The sequence below is a fragment of the Rhagoletis zephyria genome, unplaced genomic scaffold (assembly GCF_001687245.7).
Source record: "Rhagoletis zephyria isolate East Lansing unplaced genomic scaffold, Rhagoletis_zephyria_1.1 Rzeph_scaffold_00731, whole genome shotgun sequence".
Lineage (NCBI taxonomy): Eukaryota > Metazoa > Arthropoda > Insecta > Diptera > Tephritidae > Rhagoletis > Rhagoletis zephyria.
The window spans coordinates 89,810-107,895 of NW_016157815.1; the positions used below are offsets into that span (position 1 = coordinate 89,810).

Here is an 18,086-nt window from a genome sequence, read left to right on the forward strand (position 1 = left end):
CTGACGGTGAGTGTCCGCCCAAGGGAGGTTTCACTGTATATATACATATATACAAAAATGCATACAGCGAAAAAATATTTCGCCAAGCGAAACGAAAAAAAGGGTAAATGCATATGTATTTTTTAAGGGTAGCTGCATTTGTTGACAATTGACACCAAAAGCACAACTAAAATGTGTAACGAGAAAACAAACAACAGAACAAAAACGCGAAAGAAGGAAAGCCACAAAAATTACAACAAAAAACTGTGCAGGATCAAAGTCACTCTGCATACATATACAGTCAGCTTCAAAAGTATGCATACCCTGACGTTTTGACCACTTTATTTATGTACATTTGCTTTTGCATGCCAAATTTTTTTTCTGCATATATTTCATGCAACAGCAAAAACCAAAAGAATACATTTTTTTTTAATTGTGTAAAGAATTCGGGATATTTCTGCCGCTAAATAGAAACCACAGCTTCCACATAATTCACTTTGGATGCTACAAAATTATTGATGTATGGCTAGTAAATGATCTCACAAAGGGTCGTCACGATGGGCGGGTCCAGGTAGAGACAGGCGGGCTCGAGCAGTTTCCCACTGGATTGTGCTCTCGCCCCATCTTAATCTTAATCTTAATCTCAATCTTAATTTTAATCTCAATCTTAATCTTCATCTTCATCTTCATCTTCATCTTCATCTTCAGCTTCATCTTCATCTTCATCTTCATCTTCATCTCCATCTTCATCTTCATCTTCATCTTCATCTTCGTCTTCATCTTCATCTTCATCTTCATCTTCATCTCCATCTTCATCTTCATCTTCATCTTCATCTTCGTCTTCATCTTCATCTTCATCTTCATCTTCATCTTCTTCTTCTTCTTCTTCTTCATCTTCATCTTCATCTTCATCTTCATCTTCATCTTCATCTTCATACTCTTAATTTTAATCCTAATCTTGATCGTATCCATCCATCGTCGCCATTCTCTCCCTTCTTCTGTTGCTTTTCCGTTTAATTCCATTTTAGAATTAAATCACAACGATTGTGTCGCTTATTCCTTTCATCGATGTTTACATTTACACCCAACCGAGCGCAGAGAAGAAACACTTTGCAATTTCAATTGCACTTTTTTATCGATAATAAAATATTTAACATGCATTGTCATAAAATCTTTCACTTCGTTCGAAGGCACGTTTATTGATTCATCGCTCTATTTGTGAAAGCTTTGGTGAATTACTTGATTTTCGGGTTGGTTAGCTATTGGTTTTTTAGTCGCTCCTCCCGTTGTTTGTCCGATTGCTGCATTACTCTGACGCATTTGAATAACGTGATTTTTCAACGCAGGCTGGGATTTGTGTAACGAATTGAATAAATAAGCTTTTACGCAGATTGCATTGTAAAATATCAATTTGGTTAAAATAAATGTTTATTTTTGTGTGATAGAGATTCAAGTTCAAGGTTACAGCAAATACATACATATTGCGAACAAATAAAGACGGGTTGATAGCGCGGATTTGGGTTGGGGGACAAAGTTGACTGTATGTAGTAGTAGTGGTTATAAATGCCATACGTACATGTAAATGAGTGGGTATTTATTAAGAAAATAATATTTCAGGTTGTGCTTATAAAATAATATTTAATACTTTACTTAATGAATATTTATGAATTTGATTTGGCAGGCCCTTAATTACATTGCTTGTTAATACGATATGAGATCATAAGTACTGCTGCGCAAACCTCATGATTTTATATCACATTTACATTCATATGTATAAATCCTTCCCATACATATCTTACCCATTGAACCAGCCATGACCAACGCGGGCATAGCTCCATAACCGAGTGAAAAACTTTTGTATTTTTTTGTAGTTCTTTCTGCACTGGCAATGTCTAAATGAAATTACATGCTTTCATGTCATATAACATTACATCACATCACGCAATAATTAACATCACTTGATCAAGACCGTACATGCCAACAAATTGCCTAAAAAATTGGCTTTATTCTATCAGTTATCATGGCACATTAAGACATCAGAATATATCACCTGACATCACCACAGCTTAAAGTTGCATTGCAAGATGTCGAATCACATCATATAACATCACATCACGTCACGTCAGATCTCATCACATCACATCGCATTACATCACCTCACATCGTATGCTACATTTGTACCCCTTATTTAAGTGTATTTTCTTATATTCACGCATCATTTGTTGCATACATATGTACATAGGCAGTATATAACTCGTAGATATGTATATCATCATTTACTGATAGTATTCATATATTCATACCGTTACTTTTGTTGTTTAAAGAAAATCACCATTGTTGTTCGTATCTGTTGCTTTCTGCAAGCTGATAATTAAAACGTATTTACTTGCATACAAACGTGTACATACATACATACGTACATATACAAACATGCATTTGCACTTTTGCTCGCAATATTTCTCAGCACTGAAAAGTTAAAGGTCGCTGTATCAATTCAAGGCCAAGTGCAAAATGAAAGTAAACGAACAGTCATAAGTATGCACAAACATATTTATACGCGCATGCACGCACACACCCACCCACAATTCTACATACAAAAGCAATACACACTTAATATAAAATAAAGTGAAATTGTGATTGCAAGCACATACATACAACAGTCAAAACAACGATAATAATAATCTGCAGCAAAGCTCATTTTCACCACACAATTCCAGCCGCTGCAGCAAAGCAAGTGAAACGAGCGAACCACTCAATTCATCATAAACAAACAATTAACAGATAATTTCGGTTAAATATTAAATAAATACACATTTATTTTTATATTCTAAATTTTTTTTTATTTTTGCTGTTTTCTCGCCAGATAAATATTATTTCATTGCTGCGTTGTAACGCGTTTTGATATTTCGCCTGCTGAATGGCATAATTGCAATACACATATGTATGTAAGTATATACAGTGCCTGCCACTAAAATAGCACTTCCTCTTGATCCTCGGTAGTGACAGTTTTCCTTCTGTTTATAACGGGTGATTTTTTTGAGGTTAGGATTTTCATGCATTAGTATTTGACAGATCACGTGGGATTTCAGACATGGTGTCAAAGAGAAAGATGCTCAGTATGCTTTGACATTTCATCATGAATAGACTTACTAACGAGCAACGCTTGCAAATCATTGAATTTTATTACCAAAATCAGTGTTCGGTTCGAAATGTGTTTCGCAAACCCAATTGCTGCGAACGGCGACGAATCGACATTTCACGGTCTTCAGCAACACTCTCAGAAACAGACGCAATATTCTCTTCTGTACGCACTGTACGCATTCGTGTGGTTGGTTTAATGTCCAATAAAGTAAACTGAGTGCGAAACTTGGTCACAATCGCATTAATTGTTTGCTCACTTGGTCGATTATGTAGACCATAAATCGGACGTAAAGCGAACCGAACACTGATTTTGGTAATAAAATTCAATGATTTGCAAGCGTTGCTCGTTAGTAAGTCTATTCATGATGAAATGTCAAAGCATACTGAGCATCTTTCTCTTTGACACCATGTCTGAAATCCCACGTGATCTGTCAAATACTAATGCATGAAAATCCTAACCTCAAAAAAATCACCCGTTATAATACTGGCGTTTCACCGCTTTATCTTCTTTCTTTAGACACCCGAATTGTATAGTTCATTTAACCTCTCATTAAATAAAAATGGTGGCAACCTTCGTCAAAATAATTCTTAGATAGACTTTTCTTAAGCCTCTCACCTTTGAAACTTATATAAACATATTTCATTAAAGTTTATGTTTAAACTGACTTTGAGAATTTCTAAACAGGTGGCAACCCTCTTCAGAAATATTTAAAAACAAAGCTTTCTTAAACCTCTTTCGTTTGGCGTATATATTGAAATATTTAATTTAAAGTGTTAAATAAGTTGATCGTGAATTTTCGAACAGGTGGCAACGCTCTTAAAAAAAGTTTTCGAAATTAAGCTTTCTCTTGTTGAGTTTGAATTATATATAATAAGTATTTCATTTAACTTGTTGATTAAAATTATCATTTGCGAAATAAAGTTTTTTAACCTCTCTCGTTTGATGCACAGATAAAAATATTTAAGTTAGCTTTTTAATTAAATTAATTTCAACATTTTGAACAGGTGGCAACGCTATTTTTGTTTTCCGAAATAAATCGTGTTAGAATCGCTTCCGTTCAACATCTGCAATGTTGTAATATTTCAATTAACCTATTAATTAATTGATTTTAGCTTTTGAAAATCGTGGCAACTGTCTTCAAAATATACCCTATGTGTACCAAATTTCATTGAAGTCCTGCTGTTGTAGCGGGAAAGGACAACAAACATACTCACACACTTCATCACTAAAAAACTTTCGTGACTTTTAGTAGGAGTAAAAAGTTTTTATAAAAATATAGCCTATTCTACAACCAAAACCCTGTAAATCTGATTTTCAAATTTAGTAATAATTCACAAATTTTCTTAAAAATTTCAGGGTGTTGAATTTTTTCTTTCATATAAGAAAATAAATACATACGAACATACTTTGTATGGAAGAAACACTTTCGGATTAACGGAGTTTTTGCTATAGAATATGCTATATTTTCATAAAAATTTTAATTAATATTAAGTAAACAAATACAAAACTGCCAATACTGAGAAAGAGAAGGGGCACTATTAAGGTGGCCGTCACTGTAAGTCCATCCATGTGTACCCTGCAAACCAAAGTTCTCGAAATCTTAACGAAATATTTAGGAGTATTTGATTTCTGTAACGATGTTTTACGAATCTTCAAAGAAAATTATATGAAGTAGTTGACACGAACTCGTAAAGAAATTTCTGTGCGAAAAATAAAGAAAATTCTGAAAAAACTCTGCAAGAAATTCTTACAAAATTCGTAAAATAATGGAAGTGTGCATAGTTTATTTCGTTTTGGAAAATTCGGAAAAAAATCGGATGGGATTTTTATGAATTCTTTAAAATTTCTCTACGATTCAGAATACTCTGAAAAAATGGTTTGCAGGGTCTGTACATAACTCGGTGGATGTGTATGGAAGCATTTGCATGTGTTGCACGCAAGCTACTTTTTAGGAAAATATTTTATCGGCCAACGTATATATTTATTAATATTTTAATTTTTTTTGTACCATCTTTCTTTGGCTCTTTCATATTTACTTTACCTTTGAATGACGCAAGCATGTAAGAGGACTAACAGAGCACGTGTAGGAGATTTTGCGCGGCTTATAAAATTGTGTATGTGTATTAGGGCACATATGTACATATGCAAATAAATTCAATTAAGTTAAATATAAAAAAAGGGAACACAATAAAATAAAGTTAAAACAAATAATTTTTAATTTTTTTGTTTAGAATGACCAGAACCACTGTGTATGCACATACAAATATGCCAAGTGTCGCATTACTTAGATATTAATTACTTAGATATTTTGCCTTCTTGTTTTGCGTTGCAACCACCTCAGGGATTTCAGTCAAGTCAAATAAAGAACGTCAGGCGTCTCTACAGCGCACAGTAGTCAATGAATGGGATTTAATGTTCATAATTCTCAACCAATTTGATATTTTTTTTTTTTTTTATGAAAGCTAATAAAATTTGCAAGAGACTAGTTGAGCCCAATTTTCGAATTTTTATTTGTTTGTATTAAATTTTTTAGTGCAAAGTGCAGAAATTGCGCCAATTTTGAAGAAGACGGATTCTCCTGTTCCAGCTAATAAAAGTTTCATAATAAAAACTATTTAAAAACAATTGTAGGGTTCTCCTAAAACAAAAAAAAAATTAAAAAGTAATAATTTGAAATGGTATAAAAAAAATGTTAGCAAAAGTTTTTTTTTTTTATTTTTAGTTTTTATAAAAATTTTGAGTATGCAGTTTTGTATATTACTAAATTTTAGTATAATAAAGTGCAAGTTGCAAGTCGCTAAGAGTTTGCGTTGATTTTTATTAATTTTTTCGCTAACATTTCGAGCACATCTGCATGCTAAATGGGAAATAAAAGCGTTTGTTATGTTATTAGCTTTCATTTAAAAAAATAATTAATCAAATCGGTTGAGAAATGAAGGCTCCAGTGAATTATGAACATTAAATTCCATTTATTGACCACTGTGCAGCGTCAGCAGAAGCCTATTGGGAATGCAAAGTGAAGCCAAGTCCTTCTCCACGTGAAGAGTTTGTATCCACTGGTACCACATAACCAGGCCATTAGAGCTGCTAGATTTTAATTCTCCGAACTATGTCTATATCGCATTTAACATTGTCCTTGTTCACCTCCAAAACTATTCGCTTTATTTCATATCCAACTCGATAAAGGCAAAACAAATGATGCTGCTTGATATCTCGTTTGCTATGGGACAATTTTGATGAAGCTAATGGTGTTGCTCTATCTTACTTTACATAGACTTATAAGTCACGACTTCCAGGAATATAACTTCTATGGACCTGTGGAAATGATTTATTTCCAGTGAGTGATTCTAGCTCTAAAATAATTTCGACGTGCCCATTGGAGTTATATCCCTGCAGGAAGTCATAGTTACTCTCAATCTGACATCTGCGCATCTGACACATATTCCGTGAATCTGTGGAAGTAATATCTCAATTTACTGCCATGGACCCAACAACTGATCGATTATAGTATTTTTCGGTATGTCTTCTATGGGATTTATGTCATGGTTTCACGGAACATAAGTTCAAGATAACTTTCATAACACCCCACCATATTTAGACAGCTCTTCTCCGCGCTGTCGAAGGTGACGTTGTCGGTCGGTCGGCCACCCATGTCGTTTTCCTCGGATCTCGTTCTGGATATTGGTCACTAGGTCAAAGTTTTTGTTTTGAAAAGAATTTGCCCCGAGCTTGAAGCTTTTGTTAAGTCGTCTATCCCTAAACCTCTCTAGAGGTCTCTTCGCACGCTCGCGTTCCGCCCGATCGTGTCCCTGTTGGCTTATCATACCAGTTGCCCTTTTGGGCACGCTGAGGTCTGATTACAAGTCTTCGGTGGCCGGTACGTTATGAGCGGAAATGCGATCCCACTTTTTTATTATACTGGTTTTTTGAAGAGCGATCTCTGAGAGTAATCTTTGCTCGGCGTACATTTTTCGCTGCGAGTTCATATCTTTTCTGCAAATAAATAATCTTCAGAGTCAATGTTTGATTCTAGAATCCTACGTACGTTTTGAACACTGGAAAGTTGTTTTGCGCTTTTCCTGTTTGTGGACAGCCATGTAACCTAAGTCTGTTATCGGATGTGATTCTCTTTCGTCGGGTCGTAATTGCAATGAATGAGCCGTTGTGGAATTTTGCTTTGATGCGAATTGGGCCGATATGCTTGTCCGCTGGTGTAAACGAAAGAGACTAGGCGGCGTATTATCTTACCCGGCACAAATCCAACACCGAATTTTTACTCCTTTGCATGGCAGCTGTTGAGGACGTCGCAAGACCCAATGTGTTTCTTGCTTTTGCCTGTCTATTGCATTTATTAGATAACGGTGAGTCCTCTTGAGGATATCAACCAGCCGGCCAGAGGTATCTCCCCTTTTAAATATTCGGAGATTCCAGGCGCATACCCGTGGTTGTCACCAAAAATATTGTGTATGGTTCGACTCTTTTGGGGCGCATGCATTGAAACGACATTTTAGTTAGCGAGCTCCAAACCCAGCGCTCAACGAGAACCAGGGAACTGAAAAGCATCGCGCCCATCTCTCAAGCTTCTAACTATAAATACCATTGTTTTGCTACTCAAAGTATAAATGGCTACCCTAGTGCAAAAATATATAATTTTAGGCTTCTTTCTCTTCTGATCAAACAGAGGAATAGGTACATACATTAGGCTGGCTCCCAAAAAAAGTTTTCATTTTCATTTAGACGAAGTTGGTGTTAGCTAAATGTTGTAAATGTATGTATGCTACTATTAAAAATATTGTATGTTCACCCGAAACAGCTTTATTCACAGTCTGGCCGACTCTTCAATCGTTCTGCCAATTGGAACCCGCAGTTTCCCTTGTTGTTTTGCCGAATATATATTTTTTTAATCATATTTTGTTGACTCAATTTTTGGCTGCCTTGCCACATTTTTATTTTTTCTCCATCCACCTGAATGAACACATCAAATTCATGCATGGGAAACACACACACACAAGCATTACTCAGCGAAGCTTTGCATACATTTCCATTTTTTATTTAGTCTTAAGTTTTTCGGCAAACTGTTCTCTTTTCGGCTATTTGCACGTCTGGTCGCAGTTAAATGGGTTTCATGCTCAACTTCCCCCACCCATACTCGTCGCTATGCACAGCTGCCCTGCCTGCAGTTTCGTTGCGGTCTAAACGTAGTCTGAGCAATTCACTTGTGTTCCTCCGCAATGCTCCCTCTTATCCAGTTTACGATATTTTACTCGATACACGCCAGCAGAGCCAAAAATGAGTACAGCCGTTTGAGTTGAGTTGCTAGAGGAGGAGGAGGACGAGCAGCAGCATGAGGCTAGTCCCGGTTCAGTGAGGTGAGTCGAGCGTCTCGGTATCAGTCGTGATTGCGAATATCTCATTGGCTGCCTGGGCCAAAATTTTTTCATTGCAATTACTGCTGCTCCCCCTTTACAAGTCGACTTCCATCGTCAGCGTCAATTTCATTTACGTTTTTTGTGCGTTTTATTTTTTGTGCAGCGGCAAAAGGTCGGTGCGCCCGACAGCAGTAACGGCTACGACTGCGTTTCGGTAGCTACTCGGCTGAGCTTTTGGTGTAAGTGTGTGTCGATGTGAGTGGCGCTGGGTCGGCTCGTCGGTGCCTAACGTGAATTGTGGGAGGGTGGGCGGTAGGTTGCCTGTCGCCGTCATCGCTGCTGTCGCAGCCGAAAAATGAAGCAGCAACCGCATTCAAGGTCATTGCGTACAGACACAGACTGCCTCCGACCACTGCGCCCTGGCCTCGATTCACGCATACTTGCATACTTGCATACATATGTACATATGTACATACACTAAGCATACATACGGCACCACCCTCCTCCAAGCGATTGCACTCAATTTGCGCTGTATTTGTGTGCGATAAAGTTTTTTGGTGCTTTTTTACGTAAATTTTATTTTGTGTTTTTGTAGACTTATTGTTTTTCGCCAGTGCGTTTTTTGTGTGTGTTTTATTTTTATTCTGCATTTATTTATTTACCTTCCGCCAGCGTTTATTTTTTAATTTTTGCACTGCTTTCTGCTCTGTGTGATTCCATTTGTGTATTTAGGTTTTTTCTGCCACTTTTTTAAGTTTGCGTTTAGCAATTTTTCTCGGCGTTTTTTTTGAAATCTTGTTTTGATAAGCACCAGTAAAATATTGAACACAATTTTTAAGAATTTTCTGGATTTGTGAATTGCGTTGCAGCCAAAATTGGGCGAAATTCTTCACGAAGCGTAAATGAGGAAAGATGTGTACTATAAACCCTGATGGCTCTAAATTGTCAACTCCCCAATCTCTTATCCCTGAATCGTTTTTCTTGTCCACATGCGGTGATGGTCGCAAAAGTACCCTTCTTGGCAATGAATCCAACACAAAAATTTCGATTTTTTTTTTAACATAGTCTCCCTTTAGCTCGATACAATTTTCCCAACGCTGTTAAATTACTTCGATAACTTTTTCGCAGTACGAACCGTCAAGCTCCTAAAAACAACTATTACTCGCAGAATCTACGTCTTCATTGTTGACAAATATTTTATTATTTGTAATTAAAATTTGAAATATCAAAAAAAAAAAAAAATAAACTAGGTCAAACACCTGCGACCTACTAAAGTTTCATTGTGAAAATATTGACATAGTAGTCGATGTCGCTATGGCTGCCAACTGGCCCATTAGCTCAGTTGGTTAGAGCGTCGTGCTAATAACGCGAAGGTCGCGGGTTCGATCCCCTCATGGGCCATGAGCATGCTATTTTATTTATGCTATTTTATTTTTATACCGGAGCGGACTTGTTCACAAGGGTATATTAATTTTGTTCACATAACGGTTGTTTGTAACAGCCAAAACGAATCGAGATAGATATAGACAAATGTATACATAAATGATCAGGATGAANAAAATTGAGATATCTCAACGAAATTTGGTATGTAGGTTTCTGTTAATCCAAGGTAGGTTGGTATTGAAAATGGGCGAAATCGGACAGTAACCACGCCCACTTCCCATATAACGGTAATTTCCAGAAATACGAAAACTGCGATATTTTATTAACTACTGAAGATTATTCACTCAAAATTGATATTTACAACAATTTTTAGACGAAAAATAAGAATATGATAAGTTTTTAGAAAATGGGCGTAGCCACGCCCACTTATGTTTACAGGTGTATATCTTGGTAACCACTGCACCAATTTCTTCCAAACTTGGCACAGTTGTTGGCCTTGGTACAGCATACTAAATGGCCGAAAATTAAAAAATCGGACAATAACCACGCCCACATCCCATATAACGGTAATTTAGAGAAATACAAAATCTTCGATAAATCAGTAAATATTAAAGCTAATTTATTCAAAATTGATTCTTGCAACAATTCTTTACCAAGAAATACGATGATGGTAAAATTTTGGAAAATGGGCGTGGCACCGCCCACTTATGATCACATATATGTATATCGGTAACCGTTCTACCAATTTGTACCCAACTCGTCCTTGCCACATAAAAGCAAAACGTTGAAAATTATTGAAATCGGACTAAAATTATGGCCGCTTTTCATATAACTGTAAATTTCAGAAATGCTTGAAACTGCAATATTTCGAAATTGAAGGACGCTAATTTACTCAAAATTGATACACCCCGGCTTACCATGTAGCGTTAGCTTTCGGAAAGGTGAAAAAACATATATTTAATACTTGCGCCGGGTATTTAATGTTCGGCTCTGCCCGAACTTAGACTTTCTTACTTGTTTATTATTATTATTTTTTTTTATTTATAAGCTTTTTTTATTAATTTAAAATAAAACATGCATTCAAAAACATAGTTTTTTCAACAGAAATTGTTTAAAATCATTTTTTGTTATTTCCATTATATTTGAAGATATTTTTTTCAAAATCGTACCGTGTTTAACGTATGTATATACACATCATGATGAGCGTCTTTTTTTGTTCGCACTTCCAACTGGCCCATTAGCTCAGTTGGTTAGAGCGTCGTGCTAATAACGCGAAGGTCGCGGGTTCGATCCCCTCATGGGCCACTTAAATATCATCTTTTTATTTAAAAATTAACTGCTTATGATGAGTCTGTAATTTTAAATTTATTTTGAACAATAAAGAAAAATAATGAAGATATGAGATTTAAATGGGTCAATTACTCGATCTTCTGTTATTAGAATATGAATGAGTGTTTGACAGAGAACTTCTAATTTACTTTGTTTATAGTCTGTGAATGTTTTATAACAACTCAATTATCACTGAATTATTACACCGTGTTTCAAAAACTAAAAAAATTCAATACAAACGAAACAATCAATATAGCAACACTGCTTTTGATTAGGATATTTTTTTAAAAGTTCTTAATAATTTAAAAAATGTGATTGACTCAAAAAAATATTTACAAAATTGGTGCAATTTAGAAAAGCACTATGGGTACCAAATGAAAAAGAAATTCTATAGAATTAAAAAAAAAGTGCCAGGTTGACCGAAAATGTGTTTGTTTATGTATTCTTGTTGATTGAATTTTTTATTTAACATTACGCCTATCCAATACCTCTATATAAATTAAGTCGATAAACAATATATTATCAATGTGTTAGTATTTTAGCTTAAGAAATACCTCAGTTTTCAGTGAAACAAAATGAAAAAAAAAAACTTTGAAACCAAAAGGTTAATAAAAAAAAATAACGTCAATATTTTAGACGACTCTATGCCTCAGAGTTCTACTAAAAGAATATTTTTGATACAAATGAAAAAAATTAATTTTTGAATCGATTAAATTAAAAAGTATCTAACATTAAAAATTAGGTGTCTACCCTAATAAGGAAGCCAAATTGAAGATTACATATTTTGAGTGTAAATGCAGGGCTTGTTCGAGTTGCAGTCACAACAGCAGTGTTGCACGAATTATTAGAGTATCACGTTCGCTATGAATTTCTAGCAAAGTGTTGTCAGTGTTGCAATTTTTCATCAGTACAGCAGTAATGCCGCTTTTATTACGTGCCTCGAACAGGCCCGCACATACTGTGTAGATATACATACATACATCCATACTTAAAAAAAATTGTCGTTGGAATTGGTAACATACAAATTGGTATTGTAAAAACGTGGCAACTCTCAACGCCGATATTTCTGAATTAAAGTTCTCGAAAATACGTTTCATTTGATATCCATATTAAGTTGTTTTAGTTAAATTTTGTAGAATCGAAAATAAATGGCAACCTTATCTACACTAATATCTAATATCACTTGCTAAATAGGCAAAGCACTGTTAAAGACCTTTCTTTTCGTGGTGGCTACCTAATCCGAATATTTTCGGAGATAACACCTATCCACAAAATTTCGTCAAAATCGTTAGAGCCGTTTCAGGATCTACCATTTATTACGGAAAAGTTGGAAAAATTGTACGTATGTACATGGCGAATGAGTTACCCAGACGAGTTGATAATGTTAGTGTACCTAGTGTAGTGACTTTCGATTTTAACTTTTCCGTGATAAATGGTAAAAGTCCAAATGGTATAACGTCTAAAATTGTTTTCCCTTAATTTTTTACAACTAGCGGAGTATTTATGTAATTAAAATAATCGTTTGCAATATTTTGGAACCTTTTCATTTTGATAGTTCTCGGATACGTTCGAAGTAGATCTTAGCTCTCTTACATAAATTCAATGGACCTTTGCATAGTCCACTCCAAAGGTTTTTGCATGTTTTGATATAATTTCAAATGGACTGTCAGTCAAAAATTCTGCATCTATCTTAAGACTCGACTTTATTTCGACTATGAATATACCCCAACATTTTCTTTCTGTAAGAGTTACTTTGCTGTTTTCTACAGTAGTTTTTTTTTTGCTATAGTGTTTTTTACTATTGTTGTCCGCTAAGTATGGTCCATTCGACACATATATGTATTTATGTATATATACTTAACTTTTGTTCATATTTACATATATATATGTAATATTACAATAATAACAATTCCCAATAAATTAGCTTGATTTTTAATAATAAATCTTAAATAATAATCTCAACTGATTCCAATTTATTGAATGAAAAAATATTTATACGTGAATTTAACGAATTTATGGTTTTATAACCTAGACACTTAAAACATGCAAGATCCACAAGAAAATTCCAGGTGCAAGAATATTTAATTTATCTTCGCACCATGTATGTCTGTCAGAGCTGCTTGACTATCAGAGAAGATCAAACTTGCTCATTAATGAACAAAAGTGTTCAGTTTTGTGCAACTTAGGAGAGTTTCAAGCTTTCAGGCATTGATCTTCTAGATATATTTCCGACCACCTGTTGACATTTATGGGGCGATATTTTGGCCAAAACTTGACAATTGTAGATTGCCAGAGTTTGAGGTTTATTCGCAGAAATACGTCCCATCGAGTAGCTTCATAAAAAGTCAATTGGTGCCAGGACAGAAAATCTCGGTAGCCAATTACATCGCATTTACGGGAAATCATGCGTTTGATAATTCTCTGTTGCGATGAAGTAAATCCACGAAACTGAGAATGATCAGATGCCTTCAGTTGTTTTGTGTCCTGAACATTATACGGCCTTATAAGACAGTCACATTTTCTGAGAACGACGAGGATTCGACAAATACCAAGCTTTTCTGGTGTATGGGACTTCGGCGCTCACAACGACATGAAAATTAGACCGGAATAGAGCGCTGAAAACATGAAAGGCTTGTTGGGGATTTGAGCTTTATGATATCTGATCTAACGATGTCTAATAGCGACCCAGTGTCTTCGGATATAATATATTATTATTTGATTTAAATTTCACATCCTTGTATTGCGGCATTTACATAAGTGCTTTTCTCGCAGTACACAATCCTTTACTTAAACTTCCACCGCTCTACAAAAATTTTCCTCCATTCACCCAGTCAACCAGCCACCAACAGTTCCAAACACATACATAAGTACCTAAATATTTCATTCATTACTTGTCCGTTCACCTACACAATCGTCTGACAGCCCATCAGTGCAGCTGTCAATACACATCTCACAGAGCTGTCGTTACAAAGCTCAACAGCATGTCAAAATTTTCTCAAATTTACCGTTGTTGTGCTTCTGCTTCTTGTTAACATTCGATTTTCTGTTTGTTTCCACCCATTTACTTTATCCTTACTTGCTTCTCTTCTTACTTCTTACTTGTAGTTATCCTTCTTCTATGCTACTTCTCCTTTAGTAGACTCCTTCTCGTCTCCTTCTTCTTCGGCCATCATCCTTTACGCTATACTTCGTCGTGTGTATTGATTTTTCTTTGTTTGGGTGCAAAATGCGCCGCACGTGCTTCTGCGCCTATATGTCTGCTACATTATTTTGCTCGATTTTTATGTACATATTTGTATTTGTTTCGTGTTTTTGTGTTTTTTGTTTTTGTATTGCCCCCGAAGCCGCCTATTTTACGACCTCTGCTGACGTGGTGCTCATCGCACTCGCCCTGCGTGCTTCGGACTGCGGCCCATTGGTACCTCCCCCTTTTCCTTGTCCCGTTTTCTCTCCTCACGAATCGCTTGAAGCTGTTTTCTGCATGCATGACCTTTGTCGCTGTCTTGCGCTTTGATTAGTTTCCATCCTTCCATTCGTCTCGCAATTGCCAACGAAACCGAGCTGTGGGATAAGTCTATGGATATGTCAGATTTGACCGGCTTTTGTCTGGAAAAAAAAAATCGCTTTATTTGTATTTACTGCTGTAACTGTAATTTTGAGCTTGGCTGTGCGTTAGTTATTTACTTATTTATTTTTGGATTTATTTTTGTGCGGTGTTTCTGGGCCAGACATTACGTCGTCGACCTTTAAATTTGAAATAAAAATAAGTAAGTACTATTTAAGCCACACATTTTCATTTGTTTTAATTCCAATTTATTTCCACTTTTGCGGTTTCTGTTTGGAGAAAACATTAGACTTCTTATTGCTGCTTTTGTTGGTACCTGTTTGCCACTTGCTTGCCTTGAACTGGCTGGTTTCCAGTATACACACTTTTCCATGCAATACACAATTTAACATTTTTACATTTTTACACAAACCGTTATTTATGTAATTGTGGTTATAGACTTTTTTGTGGTCGCTAACGTTTTGAAGGCTGTAATTGCTTAGATGTTTGCGTGTTTGATTTGTGGTTTCAGTTTTAACTTTCTTTCGAATGTCAGATTTTGGGCCATAATGAAGCTAATTAGGGTGCAGCAAACAAGCCAAGTGTTTGCCCAAGGCACAGAGGGCTGACTCTGCCTATTGCTAATACGAAGAATGATGTCTCATAGAAATTTAACGTCGTTGCAAACTCACGCGATGGTACCAGTTTCAAAGGATCCGCATTCACTTGTGAAAGTTCCAATACGCCTCTAAAGTATTCTGATGTTTAGACGGATACACATATGTTCGTATGTTTAAAATAACGCTCATTTGAGGTTCTAATCGCCAAGTGATTTAGATAAATATCTGGCTTAAGAAACCAATTGAAAAAAAAATAGATGGCGAAATCAGGCTAGAATATGCTCATCGAGCACTTAAACTAATGCCTTTTGTTTGTCTTAAAGTAAGCTAAATACCAACTTTCCCTACAGCACCTGGGGCTGCTCGAAATGCATAGCACAGTACGCCACCGTTGCCTTTGCTAGAGGCACACTACAATGTGGAGTTTCCTGGGGATGAGTGCTGGCTTAACCCCAAACTTGGGATCGGAATCTTGAGTTTACATTGAAAGTAGCGGGGGCAATCTTCACTTCTCTCTTTGGGAATATGCCTAGGTAGTTCAAGCCGAATTAATTCCAATTAAAAGGCCATGGACTACGTTGTAGAAAATAGGTGGTAGGCATTGACAGCCAAGCAACACTCAAGGAATTTGCCAGCCCTCTAACTAAATCCAAACTATGTACATATTTCGGCAATGCAAGTCTCGACTGAATTATATTGGAGAACATAACGGTATTGTTTTACCCTGTATGCCGAGTCACTAAGGACTTCCTGGTAATGATACATCCGACTATTTGGGTATAGAAGGCTCAGACTAGGCCTTCCTCGGTCCGCAACCAGTTATATCACTCCCACCTACGGCCATCGAAGCCACCGTTAGAAAACTGGTTTAATATTTCGCTCAGCAATGGCAATGGTTTCCCTCAATTTCAAAGTGTTATTGACTTTCATTGAGCAAATGGGACTACAAACAACTCGTGCAATGGTTGCCTGTTCAATTCCTGTGTTATAAACCCGATTTAGTTTTCCTAGCTTGAAGACGGTGGAATATTTTTTTTCGTCTGTCCTGTTTTTGCAAGAATTAGGTATGAGGAGCGACGTTTTGAGAAACGAGTACCTAAGCTCTTTTAACGCCCAACCATTAGCTCGTAGATCGTGTAGATTTAAAACAAATTAAAAGGGATTGTGAAAAATCGAGTCATGAATCACCAGCTTTAATTTTTCGTTTACCAGCTCAAAATACGAAGCCAACTTCATATACTATTTTCATGGCTAAGCCCTTGCTGCCTTTAGCGCCTATGCATCCATCCTTGTATGTAGTTCTGTAATAATTCTAAAACGCAAAATATTCGAATGGAGCTCTAGCTTTAAAGCTAGTGTGAACCATAATTAAAAGTTATTTGTATCTACATACTATATTTTTAATTATATCGATATATTAAGAAGTAGCTTAAATTATATAATTTACCAAACATACTTATCTTATATTCCACTAACCAACTATTTCTCATTCTCTCTTTGCAGGTACGTTTCTTCCGTAAAGTCAAATGCTAGGCGGCAAGTGGGCATGATTGAAGGTTTGCAAAAGGAAAAATTATCCATAATCCTAGTTACGAAACTCTAAATGTCTGAATGTTGACTTTTGGATTTTAAATTTTTTTTATAATATGTAGACAAAATATGTCGTCTAAATCTCAAGATTTTCTGTCAGGTTATAAATCGGTCATTAGGTTACTCTGAGCGTCATATTAAATATAAATATTTGGCTACATAAGTACATATAGGGGATGGCACAAAACTTGCCAGGTGGGAAGTAGGGTTTTAAACCAGGTTCTGCGCTGACCCTATTTTTTCAGTTTCAGCTCATTGCAGCCTTTCCAGGCTGAGAATTCGGCCGTGTATTTACTCCTAAGTGGAAGGTCCTATCGCCTTGTTTTGCTTTGCCAGAGCTTCTAAAGTATTGGAAAAAAGCAATTTTTTGACATTTTCACCTCGTTTTTCTCAAAATCTATACCTGATGGAAACTTTATACTTACGGATTAGTAATCAGCACAAAAATTCTATCAAAAACAGCTTTAACATTTGCCGGACCAAAATTGTTTTGCCATTTCTGTTGGCCTGTGTAATTTGTAGATTTTTTTTTAGTTTTCTACAAGGTTTGATTTTTTTTAGAGAATAAACTATATTTTAATGGAATAATAATGGAAATTAAACAAAAGAAAACTGATCCAGAAAAAAATAGCGAAAAGTATTGTACCCATTCAAGTGTATGTGAGTGTATTTAGTCGAAAAATGTAAAATTTGATTTCAAAACTTACCAATTTTTTTGCGCTGAACCTATTTTCGTGAAAAGCGAAATTAAAATTTGTTTCTAATTCTTTAAAAAAAACGTCAGTAAAAAGCCAATGGTGTTGAAAATTTATTTGTGTCTGAGTTAAACTGTCTTTAAAACTGCATTTACGAAAACAACTTGCGGGCGATACTTACAAATCGTCACATGAAGTGCAAAAAGTCGTAACTTATAAAAAATTCAAAATTCACTTTTGGATTGCAATGATGAATTTCATCCAATTACAACTCCTCACATCGGTTTATGGAAACAAAATAAAAAATTATTAGTCACGACTTTTTCTATTTCAGTGACGATGTTTGTTACGTCTTTTTGCATTTCAGGTGACGAAATGTAGGCATGTAGAATAGATGCACGAAACAGTGAAAGTTGAAAATCACGTTGAACCTAT

At 35.7% G+C, this 18,086-nt stretch overlaps 1 protein-coding gene and 2 non-coding genes across 13 annotated transcripts in view; all 3 read left to right on the forward strand.

Moving 5' to 3' along the window:
* LOC108361299 (myosin-G heavy chain-like) overlaps positions 1-18,086 on the forward strand; it is a 151,373-nt gene that overhangs the window by 80,841 nt on the left and 52,446 nt on the right. Inside the window, exon 5 of one of the 11 annotated variants that reach the window (XM_017613911.1) lies at positions 16,870-17,378. The exons of the other annotated variants lie outside the window; for them this stretch is intronic. Within the exon in view, the coding sequence (XP_017469400.1) occupies positions 16,870-16,886 (17 nt within the window). The 3' untranslated portion in view covers positions 16,887-17,378. Of the gene's footprint in view, positions 1-16,869; positions 17,379-18,086 lie in introns of those variants that run through there. 11 annotated transcript variants of the gene reach the window in all.
* On the forward strand, positions 9,818-9,891 carry TRNAI-AAU (transfer RNA isoleucine (anticodon AAU)). Its single transcript has one exon. It is a non-coding gene; the product is annotated as a tRNA-Ile (tRNA).
* On the forward strand, positions 11,105-11,178 carry TRNAI-AAU (transfer RNA isoleucine (anticodon AAU)). The gene has a single exon. It is a non-coding gene; the product is annotated as a tRNA-Ile (tRNA).